Here is a 24,407-nt window from a genome sequence, read left to right as displayed (position 1 = left end):
GCAGGTACATGCAGGAGGACGATGCTAAGACCTGGGTGCCTGCATCCTGTGCTGCTTTCGCTGCTCCCACCTTGCCTCTGTGATCACAAAACTGAGCTGCCACCAGCATGTGGAGGGCTAGCAAGCCCCAGCCCGGGGCAAACTGAGAGGAGAAGCAAAAGCTGTCCTGGGGAATTCTTCCTGGGCTCCATGCCAACACTGTGTGCTTTGATCTCAGGCAAATCTTCCCTTCCTGGACCAGGAGCCCGACACCCACACTGTATGCACCCTCGAACCCACTGCTACCCCACAGCAAGCTAAGAACAGAGAACCTTGCATGCACGGATGAGTCAGGATAGCCCAGAGCCAAGAGAAGTGGGAGACTGAAGAGTCCAGGACATAAAGGATGCAGGAAATGAAGGAAAAGAGGAGGCGGGGAGGGCAAAGACAGTATGAGATCTGTGGGGAAGGCGGGCACGTTAACACGACTCGAAGTGGCCGATCCCCTTGGGCAGACCAGGGTCTACCTGCAGGCCCTGCTGCACACTGCTCTGTGGTTCGAGTGTATTTCTGAACCCATTTCCACGAGACTAGCCAAGGTTCTCGCCAGAGGAACGGGTCTGGAAAGGTGTTCAGAGGGATGCAGGCCATCTTGTGGCCGGCACCATTGTTACCAACAGGGACCTTGAGAAGCCATGACTCTCAAAGGTCGCTATGCAGATGACATCACAGAAAGGAAACACTTCCTGGAGAGCAGGGACTGCAGCCAGAAGGTAGCCTTTCCAGCCTCTTCAGGGGACACTAATGCTGTCCCCTCTAGCTTACACAGTCCCACTCTAGGATCCTGCCTGTTCCACAGCTTTCCACAGGGTGGGGCCACTTGCTACCCTTAGCAGCAGAAGGGGCCAGTCAGCAGGAACCGCCACAGGGGCATGTGGAGACCACCAGAGACTTGAAGAGACAGCAGCACTCCTAGCACAGGGCCTCAGCCCCTCTGCCACCAGAAACCTGCAGCACAAACTCTCCCTGAAGGGCCAGCTCAGCAGCCTCTGTGTGTGGCATTCAGGGCTCAGGTGTCACCAATACACAGACTCTGTCGTATGAGCCTTCTCCCCTCCTGTAACATGCTTCCAAGGGCAATATGGAGACAACTAAAACAAAAATGTATGCAAACTGCCAGGGGCCAGTGAAATGGCTCAGCCAGTGAAGTGCTTGCCTCGCAAGCTTGAGGACCCTAGTTCGATACCTAGGACCCACATAAAAAAACTAGCCTGGTGACACACTTGTAATCCCAACACTGGGTAGCCAGCCTAACTTATTCAGCAAGCTCCAGAAAGCTCCAGGCCTATGAGAGACACTCTCCCCTAAAACCAAGGTGAGAGACTGGAGATATGGCTCACTAAGAACTAAGAAGCATATTGCTCTTTCAGAGGACCTGAGTTCAATTCCCAGCACCCATACTAGGCAGCCAGTAACTACCTGTTAACTCTAGCTTTAGGGAAACCCAATGCCTTTGGCCTCCAAGAGCATGCACACTCTCATGTGACCCCAAAGCAGCTGTACCACTGGGAAGTCTTATCCTGACATGGATGATGACTTGTCTGTAGTTGCACAGATTTCCACAGTCTGTGTGTCTAGCACCTCCTGAGACCATGCAGCCACGAATGGTTAGGGTGGAGCTCTACACACATGGGTGGGAAGTACAAGAGGAAGTGGTCCACCCCCTCCTTCTACGAGGGAACATAAACCACCAATCAGTCCAACTGAGGGTCTCTCTCTCTCGCTCTCTCTCTCTTTTTGAGACAGGGTTTCTCTGTGTAGCCCTGGCTGTCCTGGAACTCACTCTGTAGACCAGGCTGGCCTCGAACTCAGAAATCCGTCTGCCTCTGCCTCCCAAGTGCTGGGATTAAAGGTGTGCGCCACCACCGCCCGCTAACTGAGGCGCTCTCTCTCTCTCTCTCTCTCTCTCTCTCTCTCTCTCTCTCTCTCTCTCTCTCAGGCTCCTGTTTGCCTTGTCTGGCCTGTGACAGCCAGGACTGCTAGGGACTCAGGGCAAGGTAGAGAAACCTGGAGTGGTATGACCTCAAGGCCCAAGGTCTCTATCTGTCAGCTGTGGAGCCCAATGTACAAAGGCTTGCCATGCTCGGGAAGGAAGTCAAAGGCCCTGCAGCAGGTGTGGAGAAGCGGGGCCTGCCTCACTGTGGCTGGTTTAGTGATGAGCAGTGGTCTGTCAACAAATGTCTGTACCATTTCCTCTAGAATTGGCACTTTGGACTGTGTACATATGTGTGTGCACGTGCGTGCACAGGTGAACCTCAGGTGTCATGCCTTAGATGCCATCTACATCTGATTTGTTTTAGTAAAAAAAAAAAAAATATTATTAGTTACTTCTTTTGGTTTGTTTGTTTAAGATAGGGTCTCACCATGTAACTCTGGCTGGCCCGGTCACAATGTACATCTCATTAGCGCTCTGTAAATAAGTCCAATAAACTCACAGGCTCCCCAAGTTGGACTTTGATAGAATGTACTTTGGTTTGTTGCAGGAGCACTAAAAGGAGAGGGTACATCTCCTTCCAAGGAAGCAGCCCCGACAGGCTGCCCTCAGAAATAGTCTCTTTCACTGCTGCAGACTTCAGAGGAGACAGCAGGACTCTGAATCACATGACAGGCCAAACCAGGTGCCTGAAGGAAGGTGTGACCCCTCCTCTCCTTTCCAGAGTTCAAGCTGTCACAGAAGACCCTGAGGAGAGCCAGCGGCACCCGCCTTAGACCTTACCGGTCTCTACATCTGCATTAGGGTGCTCCACACTGACGTCATAGCTCTCTCCGTCCCTACAGAGTGACCTTAGTCCCACAACTGAGAAAGCAGGCCACCCGCTCAAGGCTTCCTGCTGTGATACAAAGAAGCAGGCTGTCCCAGAACTACCATATAAGCAGTGACACACTGACCTGTCACCCATGAATGTCCCATAAGCCACACCCAAGGCCTGCCTGCCTGTCTGGTCTGGCAGCCTTGCTCCAGGAATCTGAGAGTTTCCAGTAGACAACCAGTGAGCATTAAGTGTCCCAGAGACAGGTGTCTGTCTGTCTCTCTGTCTGTCTCTCTCTCTCTCTCTCTCTCTCTCTCTCTCTTCCCCCCGACTGGCCCTGCAGCAGGCTAAAGGCTGTGAAGGTCAGAGCTCACCTAGGCCTGCTCTACTGTCCTTTGGTCTTGAGTTTGTAGCTCTCTCCTCACACAGGTGGCTTTTAGTAAACACACAGAGGAAGAAACAAGCCACGGCCACCACTGGAACGTGGCCTGCAGCCCCCTACTGCTGCCACACAGTTCTGAAGAAGGGTCAGATGGGAAACTGAGGCTCAAGGGCAAAACTGAGCAGCACATCCCCAAACTAGACCCACGCTTTCTCCTGTGCTGGTCAGGCAGATTCAACCGGGATGCTGAACCATGTTGAGAACACTAGCATGAGGAGGTGACGGCCACTCCACCACTCTACACGGTGGGGCACCACGGAAAGGGAATAACTTCAGCCAAGGAGTGAGAGGTCTTAGGATACACACTTGAGGGTGTCGGGTACTTCAGTCAAGGAGTGAGAGGTCTTAGGATGCACACTTGGGGGTGTCGGGGACTTCAGTCAAGGAGTGAGAGGTCTTAGGATGCACACTTGGGGGTGTCGGGGACTTCAGCCAAGGAGTGAGAGGTCTTAGGATGCACACTTGGGGGTGTCAGGGACTATCGACCTTTGGGAGACACCTCTGGGCTTAGGTAGGGCCATTCCCTCAGATCCCCATGAAGATCTTCATCTGCAATGAGAGTTTCATAAGTAATGAAGAAGGGCTCTGGGTTCTGAGCACGGACCCTTTCAGGATACATGGTTGGGGCTCACGGCCAGAAAGCACCTCCCCCCCCACGCTCAGCGGGACTGTGGGTTGATGGGAGTCACACCGCAGGCAGCACTTGCTGCCTCAAACCTGTGGGCCCAGATACACCTCCTAGCCTGTTGGTAATCGTTCACCCTAGGAAACGCTTAGGGAAGCTGGGGCTGTTGTTGGGAGGAGGTGGGAGGGTGTCGGGTAACTCCATCTTGAAGGAAATATAGTTGTCTCCTCTCCCAATTACACGAGCTAAACTCCCGGCAGTGCCAACGGCCCGGCAGTCACAAGCGTTTATCAAAAGGTCAAGAGCAAAAAACTGGAAGTGACGGGGAGGAATGATTCCAGTCATTGCAGGAGACAGTGGGGCACACACACGTGCACGGGCCGTGGGGCTCACACCCTCACACTATGATCAGGGTAGGTTAAAGCAAAAGTGTGAAGAGACTTCATATACACTCACACGGCAACAGAGGCAGGTGGAGCTGCAGGTATGTGTGGGTCAGGAGACTTCTGTGCACACTCACGCCGTAATCAAGGTGGGTGGAGGTGTAAACTGTGTGGCTGTCAAGACTCTAACACACACAGAAAACAGGCCATTACAGGCACAGCTGTGCTATGTAGGTGTCAGAAGTGCACGTGTGCCCACGCGCAGTGCACCGCTACCCCCACCCCCAACACAGACACACACAACTTGACCCTCCCTTCCTGTCCCACATCTCCCCAGAATCAAGCCCCACAGCCTCCAGGGCATCCACAGCTTCATTTCTGTCTTTGTCTCAGTCTAACCAAGAGACTCCCCAGGTCCCCAGCCAAAAGGACCTACTGAGGCAACGTGCATACTCATTGTGCATACTCATTGTGTCAGTGCTGACCACACAGTTAGGAGAAACTGGGGTGAGGACAGGACAAAGCCTAAGCCTGGAGCACCCACCCAGGTTCCAGGGCAATGCCATCCTGCTTTCCTCCACAGAACCCAGCCTCAGCCCACCTGGGTCAGTAACCAGAAAGAAAGGAACCCTGGGTGGAAAGGGGTGGCCCAGCCCGGTGTCTAGCATGCTTGTGGGTCTTTCTGGGTCAGAACAAGTCTGGAGACTCCCACAGCTGAGGCCAGAGTGACTAGAGACAGACCCCACATACCTGTTCCTGCCTGCCTCACAGCTTGTCCTCTTACAAAGGAGGAAACTGAGGCACTACACATACCAAACACTGAAGTTGGGGATGATAGTGTCTCACCTCAGACCAGCTCAGGTCAGTCTGAGGTGAGACACTACCACCCCCAACCTGCCATGGTCCATCTGACTCACCCCTCCACACAAGAAGGTTCAGAAAGGGAAGAACATATAGTGACCCTAGCCTTGGGACTCATCCTAGCATTGGGCCCCTATGCCAACACACACACACACACACACACACACACACACACACACACTTTGGATTGGTCCCTAATCTCAGTTGCACATTCCTGCTAGAGAGCAGAGAACTTCCAGGAAGTCAGTCAGCAGAGTGGCCACAGCCCTGGAACAGGAAGCATCCAACCTGGCCCCACCGGCCCAGGAGAATGGAGAGCAGGGTCAGCTTGAATTCAGGACCCCCAGCCACTCTCAAATTCACCCCTAAGGACAGGGGTGACAGACCAATTACAGGCTACATTGCTACCCTGGGAGTTCAAAACAGAGGCTTATGAGAACACAGCATAGCCAGGCCTGATGATGCACACCCTTAATCTCAGCACTTAGGAGGCAGAGGCAGGTAGGTTGTGAGTTCAAGGTCAGCCTGGTCTACAGAGCAAGTTCCAGGATAGCCAGGGCTACACAGAGAAACCCTGCCTCACAGTACTTAGTAGTGCTGGCCTGGGGTCAAGAAAGCCTCTGTAGGGGGAGGCAAGACCAGGAAAGGAATTAGAGGCAGATACAAGATGGCCTCTATCTTTGTTCCTGGTCTGAAGGTGATGCTGAGGCTGAGGGACCCCGGAAGGGTCAGGCACAGAGCAGGCCTGTTTCAGGAAGAACACTGGAAGGGCAAAAATGAGGGCTGCAGGTAGCCATATCAGAGGTGGAGAAACAGTGGCCAACTTAGAGGGTAGGTGTGGGAGAGCAGAGCCCCTGGTCAGCGCTGGGAGAGGAGTGCAGTCACACCCAGCGCCTCAAGTTCACAGACCACCAAACTCACAAGGTTCACCTGGCTTAAGGGGAAAGCAGGGCAGTGGAGCCCAGACAATGTGCAGCCTGGGGCAGGTCACCACCGCTGATGTTGTCGGTATCTTCTCTCCCGCATGGACAAGGCTCCTGAATAGTAAATGCTGAATGAAGTGAATGAAGCTCCTCTGCCTGAGAGGACCTGGGGAAGGGGAACGCAGGACTGGGCGGAGCCTTGGATCTGGGTCAACAGTGCTCCCTCCGTCCCCTCCCCCATGCGGCTCATGGCTAAGCCCTGGGAAGCAGAAATCCATGGCCTGGGCATGGGTCTGACTGTCTGTCCTAGCTAGGCACCCAATGACCCCAGCCCAGGCAGCAGAACAATGGTGCCTTTTGTTCCCAAGTTTCCCATTGTCTCCAATTCTCTCACCCGATGCACCAGGGCCAAAAGAGGATTTCCAGGGGGATTTCTCAATGGGCTCACAGAGAAACATTCTGTGGCTAGGACCTGCTGCTCTCGACCTTCCCAGAGAGGCCACGGTGAGGGGTTGGGGGGGGCCAGGACCCTCTGTAAATGGCCCAAGATAGGAGCAGCTATTTTTACACACAGCAGTCTTTGACCTGAGTGATGAAGCTGGTTAAGACAAGGGGCCTTGGAGGCTGGGGGGGTGGGGATAGATAAGGGGCAAAGGGTGACCTCAGCAGGCACCAGGCCCTGGGTCCCGACCCTGGCACCAAAAAACTCATCCAAAAAAGGCTGTTCAGGCCTCACCTGGCTTTTGTCAACGCTGTCAATCAGTGAAGGCTCGTGAATGGCCACAGTCCATCGCCACACTGCAAATCCCTGCCAGCTTCTCCCAACAGCCCAACAACACTTGAGGGCACCCAGCTTCTCCAGAGAGGAACTGAGGCCTTCAGAAGTAGTGGGCCTAGATCCAGATTACAGGGCCAGCACACAGACACACAGACAGTTGGCCTGCTCCTCTACCCAAGAGCACACTCTGCCCACCTGGGTCAGGCTGCTGCCGACACAGACCTTGTGCTCAGTCCAGGCAGCTCAGGCAAGCACAGCAGATGCCTGGGGAGGCTGCTGTGCCGCAAGACTGTGACCATAAATGAACGCACGCCTGCCTCCAGCCCGCTTTGTCAGGTTGGGTTGCTGGGACTTAAGAAGTGCAGGTGTTTATCACAGCATTGTAGGTGTGGCAGGCCTCAGAGACCCGATTCTGATCACCCCGCGGTACCTAGGATGTGGCCCATACATGTAGTAGGACAAAAAGATGGCCACTTAGGATGGTGTGTGAAAACTGTCATCCTAGCCTGGTGCACACTTTTAATCACAGCACTCAGGAGACCGTAACCAAAAACAGTCACCCTGACATGCTCGTGTCATGAAAAGAAACAGAGGGTGAGAAACCATAGCCAGCCCATGCGGCAAAGCCTGTACCTTTAAACGTGTGTCTTGGACGCACTCCAACAGAATAAAGGACACGGAGTGAAAAACTAAGGCAATCTGACCACAGCAGGGACTCCAGCTGATGCTGACTGCTGGTCAGCACTGGCTGCTGGCTGGTCCCCTGGAGCAAACGCACCACTCCGATGTGAAAGCTGATGACGTGGAGATGAAGAGAAAGGTTTCACCCACTGCCCTCACCGCTTATCCACAGGTCTAAAAACCACCCTTTTAAGTAAAGCTCATTTTAAAAACACACATCCTGAGGGCTGGAGAGACAGCTCAGTGGCTAAGAGCGTTTTCTGTACAAGCACGAGGGCATGAGTTCAAATCTCCTCTTGTCACATAAGAAGCCGGGCCGTGCATGAGCCCACCTGTAACCCCAGCACCAGGAGAGGGTGGAAGGATGGCTGGGGCTTGCTGACCGCCTGCCTTGCTCCAGGCTCTGGAAAACCCTGTTTCAAGGGAATGAGGAGGGAAAGAAGATCGGGACACCCTGCATCCTCCCCTGCCTGAGTACGCATGTGCTCGCACATACACACACACACACACACAATACAGCATACACACATCCAAAATTTAAATCAATTCAAATAAAATATGCATAATGAATCTATCATACAACATGGGCGAGGGTCTATGGTCAAGCTCTGCATTGTGCTGGGGCCCCTTATGCTGGCTTTGGTAATACACTATGCTAACACCAGATGTTGCCAATGGTTACACAGAGGGGGTCACACGGAGGTACCTCCGAGGACGGGAAGGATTATCAACAATTTCTAACTTCCATTTATGAACACTTTCACATCTTCCAGGGTTTTCTGCCGTGGGCCGTGGGCTGTGGGCTATGGAGGAGCAGGTGGCAGGTGATATCTCGGGTAATAAATCACAGGTGTGAGGGATAGGCGAGAGCCTGAGGCCTGATAGGACCAAGTGAGACAGCACCTGAGGCCTGAAAGGACCAAGTGAGACAGCAGATCCACCCCACCTGGGAGGCTTGTCCAGCACAATGCCCTGAGCATCTGACCATCACACCACAACAACCTGAGTGCACCACTTCACACAGAGCCCAGACAATCATGGAGGCAGGACACTTGCCCCTCCACAATCCAGACTGTGGCCCCCATCACACGGGCAGAGGTTCCGCTAACCCGGTAGCACCTACTGGATAAGCAAAGCATGTGCTCATACCTGTGGAGGGTGCAGGAGCTGCCCTTCACAGGTGCAAACAAAGGGCACTAGGAGAAACTAGGAGAAATTGACCACATGGGTTTTGGAGTCAAGAAACTGACTGAGTTTTCTACTAGTGTCTGACCTGCCAAGTCCACTGCCCACTGTCCACCAGGAAGATGAGGACCACCCTCCAAAAAAAAATATGACCACGTTATTCATCCAATTCAACAGCAGGTCCTCCTGGGTAAATGGAGATCCAGGCTAACTGACCATCACAGGGTCAACACAGCTACATCCCAGGGAAAGGGGACGTCCGGGTGCTGGCGCAAAAAAACAGGGATCGCTCTAGCTTTCTGCCATTGAGAGCTACTGTTTAGGAATAAGCTAAGTCAGCGGTGGAAAGGGTGCTTACTGGTGTGCAGAAGCCGGATGGGTGGGGTTAAGTAGGGGACCCAGATGTTCAAGTTCAGACCCCAGCACTGCTGCTGTCTGTGCTGGGATTCCAACCAAACTACATAACTTCTCTTTGCCTCATGGCCCCCTTTGGGTGAAGGGGAGGATCATAAAGTTTCTCAGCTTTGAAAAGGTTGATGTCACTGTGCCCACATCTTGTCATGGTCATCATCAGCCCAACGACAGAGCAAGGTACAGAGGTGGAAACTGAGGCACTTGGCTCCATGTGGCTTGTCCAGGGCCACTCTGGGGCCACAGCCAGAGCTCAGGTAAAAGGGCCCTCCCAAACTTAGGTGACAAACACCGAGTGTCAACCTGAGTCACCCCTCACCTGGGACCTGCCCAACAAGTCATTGTGACAAAACCAAGCCAGTGCTCTACCAAGCACAGCAGGAAGACAGCTGGCTGAGTCACAGGCCTGGGCCACGTCTTCCCTGGGTCACTGCCTGAGGAGACACTCAAAACACGGGGTTTGGGACTGGGAGCAGCAGTTGGACAGGGCACTGTCTCCCGCTCACTCTTACCTTGAGGGATCCCCATACCATGTGACTCTGAAGCCAAGGCGAGTGACAGACTGGTCTGCAGAGAACTTGTGGGGGAGGCTACAAATGAGCCTCAAGAAAGGGGTGCTTTGCAACAGACTTGTGAGTAGGTGCAGCCTACTTGAATAGGCCAGGTCCCGAACTCCTCCAGGGCTCCAACAGCGAACTGTGCCCCGCTCTTCCCACACTGGAGACAGCTCTCCATCTGTCCCCCATGCACAGCCAAGTAGGATGCAGCTTGGGGACCAGAGAACCAGACCACAGCAAGTGCCCGAGGCACATGGGTCCCATCTGCCATCGATGGCCTTCAGAGCAGGTGGCACGGCCACTGGAACAGGCTTGACCCAGAATTCTGAAGGTCAGGGTCCTGGACCACTAAGGCACACAGTGTGGGGACCCATGAGGAAATGCCACACCTGGGAACTCACCACAGCATACGGGAAGAGCATGAGCGTGAGGTGAAGCCCATGGCCCCTTGCGTGAACATTCACCAGACGGAGGCAGAGGACCGCCCCTCTTCCCAGAGCCCTTAACTGACAACTGCACGCGGGTTTGGAAAGGAGGCCCTCTCACACTCGGCCTCTGCCAGCTGTGCCGGGGAGCGGGGGGGGGGGGGGGGGGGGGGGCTGTGCTGAAAGCAGCAGCCAGCACTGAGGAGCGCAGGCTGGTGAGGCTGCCACCGGCTGCTCCTCCTGCCACCCAGACTGCCATCATCAAGTCCCTGCGACTAAAGGAAGCTGTACCTGTAGCAAGGCCCCAAGTCAAACCAGGGATGCTGCCTGTTCCTATGGACAGGGTAAGGTGGGGTGGTGTCAACAGGAGAGAGTGGAGCAGAGCAAGAGCCGGCTCCGCTCCCCCTACCCCACAAATCCTCTGCCAGGCCTCCTACAGGCTGTATGACTCCCAGGGTTCTCTAAGCAGGTAACACAGACATGGAGAAGCGATGGTACGGTACTAGGATGTCTCATCTCCCACAGCCCTGCCTCAGGACACACCAGGGTTCCAAACAGGACTCCCTGGGGGACACCCTACTTACTTTCCCAGGTCCCATCAACCTCCTCCTCCTCGAAGGCCCAGGCCCCTCATCCTATGTAAGTCAGGAGGCACCACCTACAGCCCACAGAGCCTGCTCTACACCCAAGGGTGACAGAGAGTCAGAACAAAGCTTCCTCCAGCACCTCAGATGCAGCTCTTGCTTATAAATTCCCTTATAGTTTTTAAAAGGAAAAGAAAGAAAGAAAGAAACAAACAAACAAACAAACAAACAAACTGCAGTCAAGTATTCCATGGCCCAGATCCTCAGATATCACTTAAGTCAAGAGTCCATTTCAAGCCAGGAGTGGTGGTGCATCCCTTAAACCCAGCACTGGGGAGGTAGAGGCAGGAGGATCTCTGTGAGTTTAAGGCCAGCCTGGTCCACAGAGTGAGTTCCAGGACAGCCAGAGCTACATAGTGAGACCCTATCTCGAAAAAGACAAGACAAACCAAGAGACCACTTCAGAGAACAGAGAGACTGCTCAGCAGTTAAGACAAAGACCGCTTTTCCAAAAGACCTGAATTAGGTTCGAAGCGCCCATGTCTGAGCTGTTGGGTGGGTGGCTCACAACTCCCTGTAACTCCAGCTTCCAGGGATCCTACAACCTCTTCTGACCACCACAGACTCCTACAAGCACACACTTGGTATCATTCACACATACACATGTATAAAAGTGAGTCTACTCCATGGTGACAAAGCTGAGTCAGGGACGGGAAGGAAGAGCACCCTCCCTGCTCAACATGGCCACACTGACTCACATCCAACATCCCCTGTTGCCTTTGAGGTTCCCCAGGAAAAGGCTTGAAGTGAAGACTACAGACTTCAGAGGCCTGGACAGACAGCTCCGGACGGCCACACTCCTCGGAACAAGGTCAGAGGCAAACAGAGGCCCACAGAGTCTGTCCCAATTTCCCCAGAATGTCAGAGGGTCTGCTTCCAGCTCTCCCACAGTCTCATCCAAATACACAAAAGTAGGACAGTGTGGCAGGCAGGCAACCACTCTAGCCTAGAGTCCTCCCTCATGCACAGCAGTAGCAGAGATGGCTACTTGAATAACGGCGGTCAGTCTCCCGGGAGAGCCTGACCTAGCCCCACTGCTAGGCCCTCCCAGTTGCCTCTGCCTGCAAGGCCACACACCGCACTACCTCCCCACAGCAAGACCTGTCGCTTGTATGCTACTGGACACCAACTGGCAGCCCCTGAAGGGCAAATGGGTGTCTGTACTGAACACAGGGGTCAGGGAGGGCAGGGCAGGACAAGACAGCCTGCCTCCTGTATTCGGAGACCCAAAATGCATAGCCCTGGGTACAGTCACCCCACTTCTCGATGGCATTACTTTCCCTAGTTTTGGTCATCCACAGTTGACCAGAGCCCAAGGACACTATGTGGAAAAATCCTCAAAATAATTAAATAATTAGCAAGTTTTACAAGCACTTGGTTGTAAGTGGCATGACATCTCAACACCCCCCTGCCGCGACCCCTGCCTCTCATGCTCTCTCCTGAGATGGGAATCCCACCTGGGAACCATACAGCACATAGATAGCACCCACCCATCTCCCTCATCAGTATATACACACAGTTCAGTACTAGCTGAGGCTTTAGGCATCTGCCGAGGGGGGCTGTATGCCCCCAAGGGAACTGGTGTAATAAATGCGGCATCTGGAGTCAAAGGTGAAGGTGCCTATGGGACTCACAAAGGACTTTCTCTTTGCCCCTAAGGCTAGCCCTACCACTCCTGAGCTTGTCTTTCTCACCGAGTGAGACAACAGCCATGGCAGCTTCATATAACAGGAGGGGGAGCCTGTTAACACGTTAGAAAGTCACCAGAGGCCCGGTGCACAGAGCAAGGTCAGCATTCAAGGAAGAACCAACAAAATGGCTCAGCAGGCAAAGGTGCTGGCCCTGGGATCACCTGATCACCTGAGTTCAATCCTAAGCACCTGGAGTGCTGGAGTTCGTGGAGCAAGGCAAGCAGCAGGAAGCCAGCCAGCATTCTCACTCCCGCTGGCCTCTGCATCGGCCGGCCTGCGTGCTCACCAAGCACAAGCAACTTTTTCATAGGAGCCCTGCACCACTTAGCTTCGCTCACCCTGCAGCCGGTCACGGTGCCCACAACTGGGCTAGCACCTGGGGGACAAGCTCCTAACTTAGTAGGAAGGGGTCAGGGCGTCTGCAGATCAGAGGTGCCAGCTTTGGAGACCACCTCACACAGGGGGAACACCAGTAGATGGATAAGGGCCTCATGACTACACTCCTGGAGGGGCTCCCCAAGACTGTCTCGGGAGAAATCCCCACGCTTTGGAGCCTGCGGGGCTGGGCTGGCTGTTCTCAAGAAACTCTGCAGAGGCGGGGCTAGCTGAGCCGGGCATGGCATGCCCTCGAGGAAAAGACAAGGAGAATCAAGAAGTCATGGAAGCAACAGTGAGGTCTCCATGGCCACTGACACCCACAATCCCTGCCCCTGCTCCCAGAAGACCCCCTCCCCTCCACTTCAACTGTGCTGTTGTCTACACAAAGTAAGACTAAGGCCCCCAGGGACCTCCCATGGGGACAGGGAAGCCCCAGGGTCCCACTGAGGCATATAGTCTGTAGGACACTATGTCCAGTTTCTCTCTAGGCTATGTCACTGAGATCAGTTCAATGTCACCCTGAAACACACAGAGCATGCTCAGCACAGTGAGGCTCCAGTGAGCGGAAGGGGGTGTGGGGGAGCCTCAGGTGTGGTGTCTAATGGACTTATCACCAGAGACAGCTAGCGAAATGGCCCACAGCTGGACCCTGGCAGCTCACTTAACCCCAGGAGAGGGTATGCCCACTCGCCAGTCACAGCCTTGGGCACCACAAGTAATCAATATCAGTGAGAGTCAGTAAACAGCGGTGTCCAGTGTCCAGCGCTGGTCTTCTGCCTCTCCGAGAGAGAGAACACAGGGCAGGAATCGTGCCACTGACCTGTGTCCCTACCCACTACCCCTTCAGTTCACAAACCATTTTCTTTCTTTTCTGATTCCACACTCTTCTTGGCCTCCTTTGAAAAATAAAAAGCTGCCAGCTGGGAACCAACCGGCTGAGCTCTGGATAGGACCCTAGGAGCCGGGGACCCTCTCTGTGTCTGTGCTTTAGTTTCCTATAGACACGTGGCCCCCAGCCTTTAGCAAGCCTGGGATGCACCATGGCCCTGGCTCTGTAGGCAAAGACTTCCCACAGATATGGAACGAATGAGGGCCACATGTCACACATCCTGTGCCTGTTTGCCTCGAGGACCAACCCAAGCCTGTGTGAAAAGGACACAGGAGCAGGGGAGGGGAGCCATGGAAGGACCTAAGGGGCACCTGAAGAGTGAGCAGGCTCAAGGCCACGACTTCAGAACCCAGGTAACAAGTCACTGAGCTTGGTGGGGATGAATGAAGTCCCCAAGTCCAGGCTTAGATGTCCCAACTTGTGTGGGCAAGCTGGAGTCGCAGAACCCAGGAACAACTGTCCACACCAGCACTGTCCTGCAGAGCTGTCCACAGACTGTCCCTTATCTCCAGGTAAACAAGGCTCTAAACACACAGGTGCCTCTGCCCTGAGGAGCACTGTCCTGCCCCCCAGCCCCTCACTGCAATCACACTAGGCTGAAACAGCTGGGCCATAACTCAAGGCCACAGCTGAGAGACCCTGAAGAGGAGCTGGCCAAGGTTCGGGCAGAGTATGGCAACACAGGTCGGCAGCAGGGGACCGAGTCCACAGGATACAGGTGGCTGGCAATCCCAGGATGGACAACCAAAGGCAGAAAGTCAGGTTGAAGAGAGAGAGAGAGCTGACATTGCTATCGGGAGGTGGGGGGAGGGGGAGCTGGAACACTCTGGGTTCCAGAGGACAAGTGTCAGGGGTCATTGAATGCTACAGCATAGAGACTACTAACCAGGACCACCTTTCCCAGGGTCTGCTGCAAGGAGCAGCAGAAGCTCCAGTCCATGGCCAGAGGAGCGCCCCCCACCCCCACTCCCCATAAAGGAGGGCAGGATAGCAGAAGGGCTGGTTTTGTTGTATTGCCCTGGACAAGGAAACACTAGCCTGTTTGCAAGGAAGGATCTGGGGAGAGACACAAGAGGAACAAAAGAAAAGAGACAAGGGGGGGGGGGTCCCCACAGGAGGAGCTGACCTAAGGGCAGAGGAAGGGAGGCTTGCCATGCCAGCTAGGACAGAAGGAGCTGAAAAAGTAAGACCCTCCTTATCTTGGAATGCGCCGAAAGGTGGGGTGCGCACATTGCCGAAAATATGGGAAACAGAGCGGGCAGGCGCGAGGGGAGCTTCCCATTGTCCCACCGGTGACTGGGAGTCATTAAACAGCCAAGCGGCTGGGAAACGGAGCCTTGGCCCAGGCAGTGTGGCCGGAACCTGCCACAAAGGGCCACTCCCAGAGCGGGCTCATTAGGGAGGCCAGCCGGTGCCGCACATGGTGACAGGCGGGTGCATTCAGGGACCGTGCACAATCAAGCCCTTGTGACGGGGTAAGGGAGCGGGGTGCTCGCTGGAGCCTCTGATTCCTAGACAAGAGCAAGTCTCCCTCTTGCCTTACAACATGGAAGCTGACGGGAAGACAGATTTGGGGAGACAAAGAGATGCATCCCCTGACAGTGGGTGTTCTATTTCTGGAAATGGGTCGACTCTGCTCAATAGCTGCCATCTCCATGCTGCTGGCCCTGCCTACATCTGTCCCCTTGAATATAGCCTAACAGCCATTACCACTCCCTTCGGGGCAGGCTTGTCCTGAGCATTCGGGGTGTGGATGCATCTGTGCCCAGCTGTAATTTAGAGATGTGGGAAGGAGGGTACGAGCTGACCTACGTATGGTGTGAAAAAACGGGCCTAGCTTTCTGCAGCTGCTTGCAAGCCCTCAACTGGGTGCATTAGAGCTGTGTCCTTGGGTACCCACGAAGCACAGGTCAGGGGGAGTCCAACACGAACCAACTTGCCTCCACCTTAACTTGTCCTCTGCCCACACCATCCCCCAGCCTAGGAGCATGGGCCATCATCCACCACTGGCTGACAACCAGTCAAAAGCCCAGCTCAGTGGCCCCTAGGTGGCCCACAGCTTTCCCCATAAAGACTCTGACTCTCACTACCCACAGGACCCGAAGGCCATAGCAACTAGAGGAAACTGAGTCTGGACCAAACAAAGGTGTTTGTTTTGTTTGTTTGCTTGCTTGCTTGCTTGTTACTTGCCAGGTGTTGTGGCAGCCGCCTTTAATCCTAGCAGAGAAAGGGATCTCTGTGAATTCAAGGTAACCTGGTCTACATAGTGAGTTCCAGGCCAGCCAGAGTTACATTGTGAGACCCTGTCTCAATCAATCAATCAATCAATCAATCAATCAATATGGGTGAGGAATCACAAAGGCAAAGAGTGTAGCACTAGCTATGACCTAGGAGAAGGTAAGCTTCTTACACACACCACCACCACCACCACCACCACCACGGCAGGTTTCGGTTTTTTGGAAATAGATGAAGACCATTTGCTGCCAAGAATAGGAAATGAAGAAAAGAGAGGGAGGTGGCCAAAATGGTCTGGCTCTATGCAGTTTAAATTACGAGAGGCCACTCCCCAGCCTTTCGACCCAGCCCCTCATCCCTAGCTCTGGGGGTGCATCTACTGTGTATTCCAGAAGACAAAGCTGTGCCCGGAGCCCCAGCAAACGTGCGCCAAAATGCAAGTTCAGTGTCACCCTCAACTCGGCACCATCAGATAGCTGAGGCCGGTAATTCCATCAGGCCCTCAGGAGGAGTGGTGGCCCAGACAGAGGCCTGGCCTCCACAGCACCAGTCAGATCACCATCTCAAGGCACTGGGGTGTGTAGTCACAGGCAGCCCCAGCAGCCTGAGTCCTGTCTCAAACTGAGGACCTAGGGCCCGGCTGTTGTCGTAGGGGAGAGGAATAGACATGGCTCCTTTGCAAAATGCATGCACTAATTTGTAGCCATCCAAAAGACAGTTTAGGAGCCCGTACCCCACCCGCGCCCTGTGCCAAGTCTGGGAATCAAGAGAACTGAGACCCCAGGTCCCAAACAGACAAGCAGAAGTGACAGACCCAAGGGTGGGTCCCCTTCCCTCCCAGCTTCCCCCTTAAGAGCCAGAGGATTCCACAGGGCTTGCTCAGGGTTTCCGGCTCTTCCTGGCCAGGCATTTCCTTCGCTCAAAGAGGCCAGCACTCTGACTGCCATCTACTCTAGGACAGCACTGACAGACAGAGGGAGGGACAAAGAGAGAGAAAGGACCCTGCAGCAAGGTACAGAGGGATTCCCAGACCTGCCCCTACAGTAGGGAGAAGGGAATGGGCCCAGAAGACAGTGAAGTCAGCATGACCAGGAAGTAGAGTTGCTGGCCTCCAGGGCGGGCGCATACCTTAGTGAAATAGCTACGCAGCACTTGTAGGAAATCTACTGATGGATGGGCAGGACTTCAGGTCTTCCCAACCTGTTCCACAGAGAGCAGACCAGGGAAGACTCATTAAGAGCAGGCACCTACCCTTAGGTGACTCAGCCAGCCCCCTGTCTGTCCAGAACCATACGCCTATAGGGAGAGAAAGGACGTGACAGAGACCAGGTTGGAGGACAGCTTAGAGGAAGTGGTGGGGGCTCTCCCTAACTTTAAGACCACAAGGACAGGGGCTGGAGCGGTAGTGGCTCTGTGTTAAGGACACTGGCTGCTCCTGCAGAAGACTCTGGTTCAGTTCCCAGCACCTACAAGGTGGCCCAGAACCATAGGTGACTTCAGTTCCAGGGAATCCCACACCCTCTTCTGACTTGCACATTGCACATGTAGTGCACGTACACACGAGCAGGCAAAAAGAAGCATACACATAAAGTAGAATTTTTTTTTTTTATTTTAAAGACAGGGTCTCACCATGTGGCCCTGGATGGCCTGAGCCCCCAGAGATTCACCTGCATCTGCCTCCAGACTGAGATTAAAAGCTCACACTACCACATCCATCGAAATCCTAAAAAAATAAAATAAGATGAAAATTCCATCCCTGTGGGAGAGGATTTTGTTCCTGTCTCCAAGCCTTGTGGCTTCCATTGATGTCCCCTTGTCCCCAATAGGGTTCTGAAACCCCCAGGGCAGGCCCTGCACAGATCAACAGACCTCCATCCCAAAGTAAGTTTGGGTGCACTCCCTAATGACTCTGTAATGGGGGCAGAGCTCGGGCTGGGATATAGACAAAACAACTCCCACAGTGTCTGACCGGATCCTCCTGTAGCCCAGCACCACCTAACATACAAATCAGAGGTCCAAGGAGGCAGACAGGGGCTGGGGGAAGACTGAGCCTACAGCAAAGGTTCTTTCCTATGGCCGGTGCTAGAGTCGTTCCTAACCTTAGCTCAGCCTACAGGACGCTCCTTAACTGCCACTCCCAAGCCAGATGGCATGAATCACCGTACAGGCACAGGGAACTTTGGAGTGCAGATGCTCATTAAACTTGAGCTAATGTTTCCCTTCCTGCTTTAAGGAACAACTATGAGGTCAAGCCCTACTCCCAGCTGCCCTCCCACTCCTGACAACCCTTCCCTAACATAACCCAAGACTCGGACCTCTAAGTTCTACCCACAGCAAAGCCCTTCACCAGTGTCCAGGCAGAGGGCTCCCAACTCTTAGAGGCCACAGAATTTATCTGGACTATGTTCCTTTGCAGGCACTGAACTCTGAGTCACTGGAATTTTGGGGCCTCACCTGCACATAGCACCACCGCAGCCCCTCTATGGTTATTGTCCCTTGTGCTTCCAGAGTGCACTGACCAAACCCTGGCCTCTCCACACCATGCTCCAGGTCCCACCTCCAGAGCTTAGCCATTCTGCTCTTTCTGGACTACAAAGCCATTTTTCTTCTGCTCAGCTGGACAAGAAGACAGGACGGGCACAAAAGCTCCACTCAGAAGCATGGGCTAGAGGGTTCCCTACCCACATCCCAAGGTGACAATTCCCAAGTGGCACTTCCCAGCATGAAAAACCGGTATCTGGATGAAAACAGAAGTCAGAGACCCCTTCTTTAAAGGCCCAGTTGTAGAAGCAGGATATTACAAATGAGGAAACGGGCCTTGAGGGTCAGCAAGGTCACAGATCAGGTCAGATCAGGGAACACAGAGTTCACTCTCTTGACCCTGGATCCAGAGCCGTAGGCAGCAGGCTCCTCTGCCGTAAGCTTGGCACTGGGTGTTCCATCCCAGAGAAGGTGTGTGCATTCATGGGCTGTCATACAAAGACACCTTCCCTCCTCCCAGAGTTCTGTCACGTTTCCCATTTTATAGGTTCAGGGATTTGCCTAAGACTTTCAAGGAACTGTTGTGAATGACGGCCACAGGCATGGTGCACACAGAAAACGGGCATGAGTAGGAGCTGGGTTCTCATAAGATATACTGGGCATAGACCAATATTCCATAAAGTTCGTGTCCCAGGAGCTCAGAGGTCAGGCATGGGGCAGTGTCATGTAGGGATGACCACTGTGATGCGAAGCCAGCCTGCTGTAGAAAGGTGAGAAGGTGGAGGAAGAAAAATGGAGGGACACACACACACATCCCACCGAGAGGGGGCTTCACTCCAAAGAGGAGAGCCGAGACCCTCTTGGAAGAACCAACCCTTCCACTCAAGTGCCCCTCCCCACTGGAGCTCACACCTGAGACTCACTCCAGACCCCGAGAGGCCCTGTGGGTACCAAAGCAATATCCAACACCTCTTCAAAGCCTCAGTTTGCCAAGAAGCCTCCTGGAAGAACATGGCAGCCCTCGACAGCTAACAAGCTCTTCGTGGGGTAAATGTGATACGCTGAGTGGACCGCCTGCCTGTGGACTTCCGGGGCCCTGAGGACCTAGCACCCAAGTCCATGGACAAGGTCACGGAACCCCCTGCACCAGAGCCAGGCTAGGAGAAAAGAGAAAGCTTGCATAACCCGCCCATTATCTCCTCTGACCTTTGCCCCAGGCTGGCTGCCTTAGGAAAGGCTGTCTTACTGTGGAGCCCTGGGGCCTCCTGGAAAAGATGTCTCACTACCAACTTGCTCCATCTTTAAAAAAAAAAAAAAAAAAAAAACCTCAGAGACCACCCTCTACTTCACCCTTTCAAAATCAGCAAAAACACCAGCGGGAGAGCCAACCCTGCTCATGCTGAATGGCTCAAAATTTTAACCCAAATGTGAAAAGGATAACTGATGTTCACTCACAGGCTTGCTGGTACTCGAATTAGCCACAGAGGCCACAGGGCATGGAGTTTGAGGGAGAGAAGGACACACACCCAAGGACAGGGAGGTGAGTGGAGGCTACAAGAATATGGCTGAACATGCTCTTTACTGCCGTGTGTGTGTGTGTGTGTGTGTGTGTGTGTGTGTGTGTGTGTGTGTGTCTGTGTGTGTGTGTGTCTGTGTGTGTGTGTGTCTGTGTGTGTGTGTGTGTGTGTCTGTGTGTGTCTGTGTGTCTGTGTGTGTCTGTGTGTGTGTGTGTGTCTGTGTGTGTGTGTGTGTCTGTGTGTGTGTGTCTGTGTGTCTGTGTGTGTATATGTGTGTGTGTGTGTTACTCTCAAGAGAGTCCCATACCATGCTGAGCAAATGTTCTACCCCTAAGCTACACCCCCAAGAGGGGGGGGAATTTTTTTTTCTCTGAAAAATCACCTCATTTGGGGAAAGAAAAGGGGGCTGAACTTCTGACGTTTAAATTGGCTCTGCCTGCAAAACTGGATTGGAGTGACAGCAAGGATACCCTAGCCCCGACTTCAGCCAGCCAGGACACGGCCTCTCAAAAGGAGCCTGGTGCCTATCCAGTGCCTGCCCAATGCCAAGACAAATTTGTATAGGCTGGCAAAGCCCACTTCAGCCAGGACTGCCTTGAGTACGGACTGCCGCCTCCACCATAGCCACGTGAGTCCCCTCTAGAGCACCTTACAGGGCCTGTGGGCACAGCAGCACAGCTCCCTCAGACACGATGGCAGGACCTTGGTTCCCTGGCTCAGCGGCAGGTGCAGCCACACACCCCACACAGAGAGGGAGTTCAGACCCACAAGCAGTTTCAAAGGCAAGCAGCAGAGTTTGGAGGAGAAGCCAGAATGTGCTGGCAAGCCTCCCATGGCGGACTCCTCCAACAACTGCAGGGACCACTGCGGGCAGGTGCCAACCCACTGACCTTCCTGGAGTAAAGGGTTCTAAGGGCTCCCCTCGACCTTCCAGGAGAAGGACGGGGAGGCAGAATTAACCATGTTGCCCGAGATACATGAGGGAGTCAAGATGTCCAGACCCCTTGGGTAACTGGGTTATCAACGAGCCACTCTGTGCTCCCTGATAAGGAAGTAACCCTTCCAGCATGGGAGGGGAAAAGGCACAGCCGGAGGAATCAAGAACAGGGAGGCATCCATGTTTCCTGAACTAACCCGAAAGCAAAAATGCCAACTGCAGGGGCCTCAAGCCATTCTCGGCAGAGACCCCAATGAGACAAGGCTGGGGTCCTCTCTGTGCCTCTCCTTGCATGTATGCAAAGTAGGGCTAATGCACCCCACCCCGGGCTCCTGTGAGCATGCACTAGAACCAGGAGGTAAGGCACAAGCCCAGTGTCTGGCTCCACGCAGGCCACCACCTAAACGCTATTTTTCTCTCTCAGCTCAGCCCCCTGCTCTTCAAAGCCAAGGAAGGCTTTGGATCCCAGTTCAGGGAAGCCCACTTTTTCCCTGTTTCCTGGAATTCTGTGCACGATCAAGGGAGGATACCTTGCCGCCACCCACTGACTTCAAGAGACAAAACTAAAAAGAACAATCCGGTGTGTGGCTGAAATGTGGAGAAGTAACAACACTGAGTTTTCAGTCTGGGCCGAAGCAAAGCCTGGCTACCACAAAATCTGCAGCGGTTTTGTTGCAAGGACACTTGGAGGGGGTGGGGTCTGTAGGAAACAGGACACTTCTGCCCCAACCCATCCCTAGTGGGGTGGAAAACCTCCAGTCCGGCCAGGTCCTTCTCTACTGCATTATTCACTACTGCAACTCTGGGCCAGACCCACGATCTCCTTGCAACTCTGGGCCAGACCCACGATCTCCTAGCAAAAAAAAAAAAAAAAAAAAAGACTGTCTGCAGAGAAGTGGAGACACTCAAGCAAGGCAGTGTCCTGCAGAGACTCACCCTGGCCACTCGTTACAGATGACATAGCTGAAAACCAGCAGCCCTGTGTTTCCCTAAGTGCAAAGATTCTCCTCCTTCATGCTGCACTTGGGGGAAAATCAAGACCCAGAACACTGGCCCTCCCAGAGCGCCCCTCCTCCTGAAGGGGAAGCCCTTTAAAGAGATGCATGCAAGCTCTGTAAAGAGGGGTATCGGTCCCTAAATTAAGCTAGAACTGGGCATCTAAAGCTTGAGTGCATAGCTGTTAGGTGAATGGCCCTGTGGATGCAGTGTTACAAAAAGAAACCTGAGTTGCTGTGGTAGATTGCTAATCAGTAACAAAATATCCCTCTAGCCCCAGTCCTTTCCTGAACTCCCAAGCTCTGGATAGTAAATAAAGGAGAAACCTCTATCTGACCTGCATGGGCAGGGAACTGCAGCTCCTGCCTCAAAATGCCCGCAGAGGGCTTGGCCAGGAAACGCTTGGTCCTCAGCTCCAGCTGTCAGTTTAGGGAAGAGAAGTCCTTCTAAGGCTTGATGGCACATGGACAGAGAAAGTCTTTAAGGAGAACAGAAAGGGTGGGCTATTCTCCACTACAGGCGAACAATTCAGGCAGAGGCAGGTGCCACCAACACTGAGAACCAAGCTTCCAAAAACTGGGGGGGGAAACAGGGAAGTACAGCACCTGGTGGTCAGGCCAGGAGGGAAGCTGCAGGGCTGCGATCGTCACTGAAGGGACAGCCACAGTACCCTAGGTGGGGACACCCTCCCATAGGGTCAATAGCAACAGGTTGAGGGGACAGACCCGACCTCCCACCCACCCACCCACACTCTAGCCACAGATGACCCTAGCACTTCCTGTAAGGTGATCGAGCCTACAAATCTCTTCAGAGGCATTATTTATCCCCACCTCACACCCCGGTTAGGAGGGCATCAGCCTCTCCAACTTAAGAGCAAGGATGAAAGGAAACTGAGGCACACGGGGAAGTCGGAATCGATTCCGAATATATCCTCTGGGGGAAAACTGTAGAGACCAAGTTGAGAAAGGTGTCCCAACCAGTACTGCGGGATTTGTGGGAAGCCAGGAAGACTCTTATCTTAGCCCAGAGTGCTCTGGCCCAGCTTTGTCAAGGTCTCAGCCCTGGGGCTTATGTGCCAGCCCGGCCCAAGAGGAGATACGGCTGGGAAGGAAGCAGGGGAGGAAACCAGCCACAAGCGCAGGGCAGTCGCGGGTGCTGAGTGAGTTCGAGGGAATATCTGGGGCTCCAACCAGGAGAGGAAATTCACTTGCTTTAGCTCAGGAGGCCTTTCATAGTCTCCCAAGAAAAACTCCCCTCTGCCCTCAAGTGCTTTCAGGGTGGGATGAGAGACACCCCTAGACAGCCCCGGAGTGCCAGCCGCTAACACAAAAAGCTGCGGGGGAGAAACTTTTCTGAGGCGTCTGCTAGACAGGGACACCACCATGCCGGATGCTCCATTTGCTACACCAGCTGCGGAAGGGTCTGGAGGTGCGACCCCACCCCCACCCCGCCCCGCACCTGTGAGGTGTCCAGAAACTACCGCTTCACATCACCCCTAGGGCTTCCGATCCGGGCGAGGTGCTTACCGTGCAGGCCATTCGGGATGCTTCGGTGGTGCGGCGGCGCTGACAGGTCATCCAGGGACCGGCGCGTGGCTCCGGCCTTGCCGTCGGGACCCTTGTGCGGCCCCGGGGGCAGCAGAGCCGGTGGGACGTGGTGGTGGTGGTCCGGGCTGCCACCACTGCCTGCACTGGAAGTGCTGCTGCCGTCGCCCACGTCGCGGGCCCCCGAGCCCGCCGCGCTGCCCGCCAGGGGCCCGCTCAGGCTGGCCTGGCTGTCGATGGAGCTGCGGGAGCCCGCGCCGCCGCCGCCGCTACCGCCAGCGCCCCCCGCCGCCGCCAGCGCCGCGCGCTCCTCGTCCAGCAACAGCACCAGCTCTTTCAGCTCCAGGTTCTCGCGCAGCAGGGCCTCCTGGCGCACCTCGAGCTCCCGCAGCTTCTGCTGCGAGCGGGCCACCTCGTGCCACACGGCGCCGGCCGCGTGGCGCCCGAAGCGCTGCCACTCGCGCGCCAGCTTGCGCCCTTTTCTGCCGGTCGTCGTCCAGGAAACAGCAGAGCTCGCGCAGCTCCTGATTGTCGTCCTGCAGCCGCTGGTTCACGTCCTTGAGGCCGCGGATCTCCAGCAGGTGCTGCTGCAGGCCGCCGGTTCCACGTCGCGCATCAGGCCGCCGTGCTCCAGCATGAGGCCTCACCTTCTCGCCCTCAGCGCGCCGCAGCCGCCGCGCCAGCTCCTCCTTGCTCCAGCGCAGCAGCTCCTCGTCCGGCGACCTGGCTCAGCTCCTCCGACGCCGCCGCTGCAGCGCGCCGCCGCCACCGCCGGGGGCTTCGCCATGGCGGGGCCGTCACCGCGGCATCGCCCTCGCCCGCGCCGGGCCGGCGCTCCCCGCGCAGGGCTTCTCTGGGCCCGGCCACGCGCGGCGCGTGGGGGCGCCGGGGGACGCGTGCGGCCCGCCCTGCGCCGCCTCGCGCTCCTTCCCGCGGCCCCCTCTTGGGGTCACCCGAGAGCCCGCGCGTGCCTCTCGGGCTGAGGAACCGGGACGGTGGCTGCTTCGGCGGCCGCGGTGCCCGGGCTCTCCGGGC

At 54.8% G+C, this 24,407-nt stretch overlaps 1 protein-coding gene across 1 annotated transcript in view; it reads right to left on the bottom strand.

Annotated features, from left to right (window-relative positions):
- Ccdc85c (coiled-coil domain containing 85C) overlaps window positions 1-24,174 on the bottom strand; it is a 70,476-nt gene extending 46,302 nt beyond the window's left edge. The window contains 6 exon segments of the mRNA XM_076921229.1: window positions 23,355-23,853; window positions 23,855-23,965; window positions 23,968-24,015; window positions 24,017-24,091; window positions 24,093-24,128; window positions 24,130-24,174. Coding sequence (XP_076777344.1) covers window positions 23,355-23,853; window positions 23,855-23,965; window positions 23,968-24,015; window positions 24,017-24,091; window positions 24,093-24,128; window positions 24,130-24,159 — 799 coding nt within the window. The 5' untranslated portion in view covers window positions 24,160-24,174.
- Between the last annotated feature and the right edge of the window lie 233 nt (window positions 24,175-24,407).

Source organism: Arvicanthis niloticus, chromosome 23 (assembly GCF_011762505.2).
Source record: "Arvicanthis niloticus isolate mArvNil1 chromosome 23, mArvNil1.pat.X, whole genome shotgun sequence".
Lineage (NCBI taxonomy): Eukaryota > Metazoa > Chordata > Mammalia > Rodentia > Muridae > Arvicanthis > Arvicanthis niloticus.
This window is presented reverse-complemented; position numbering and strand designations above follow the sequence as displayed.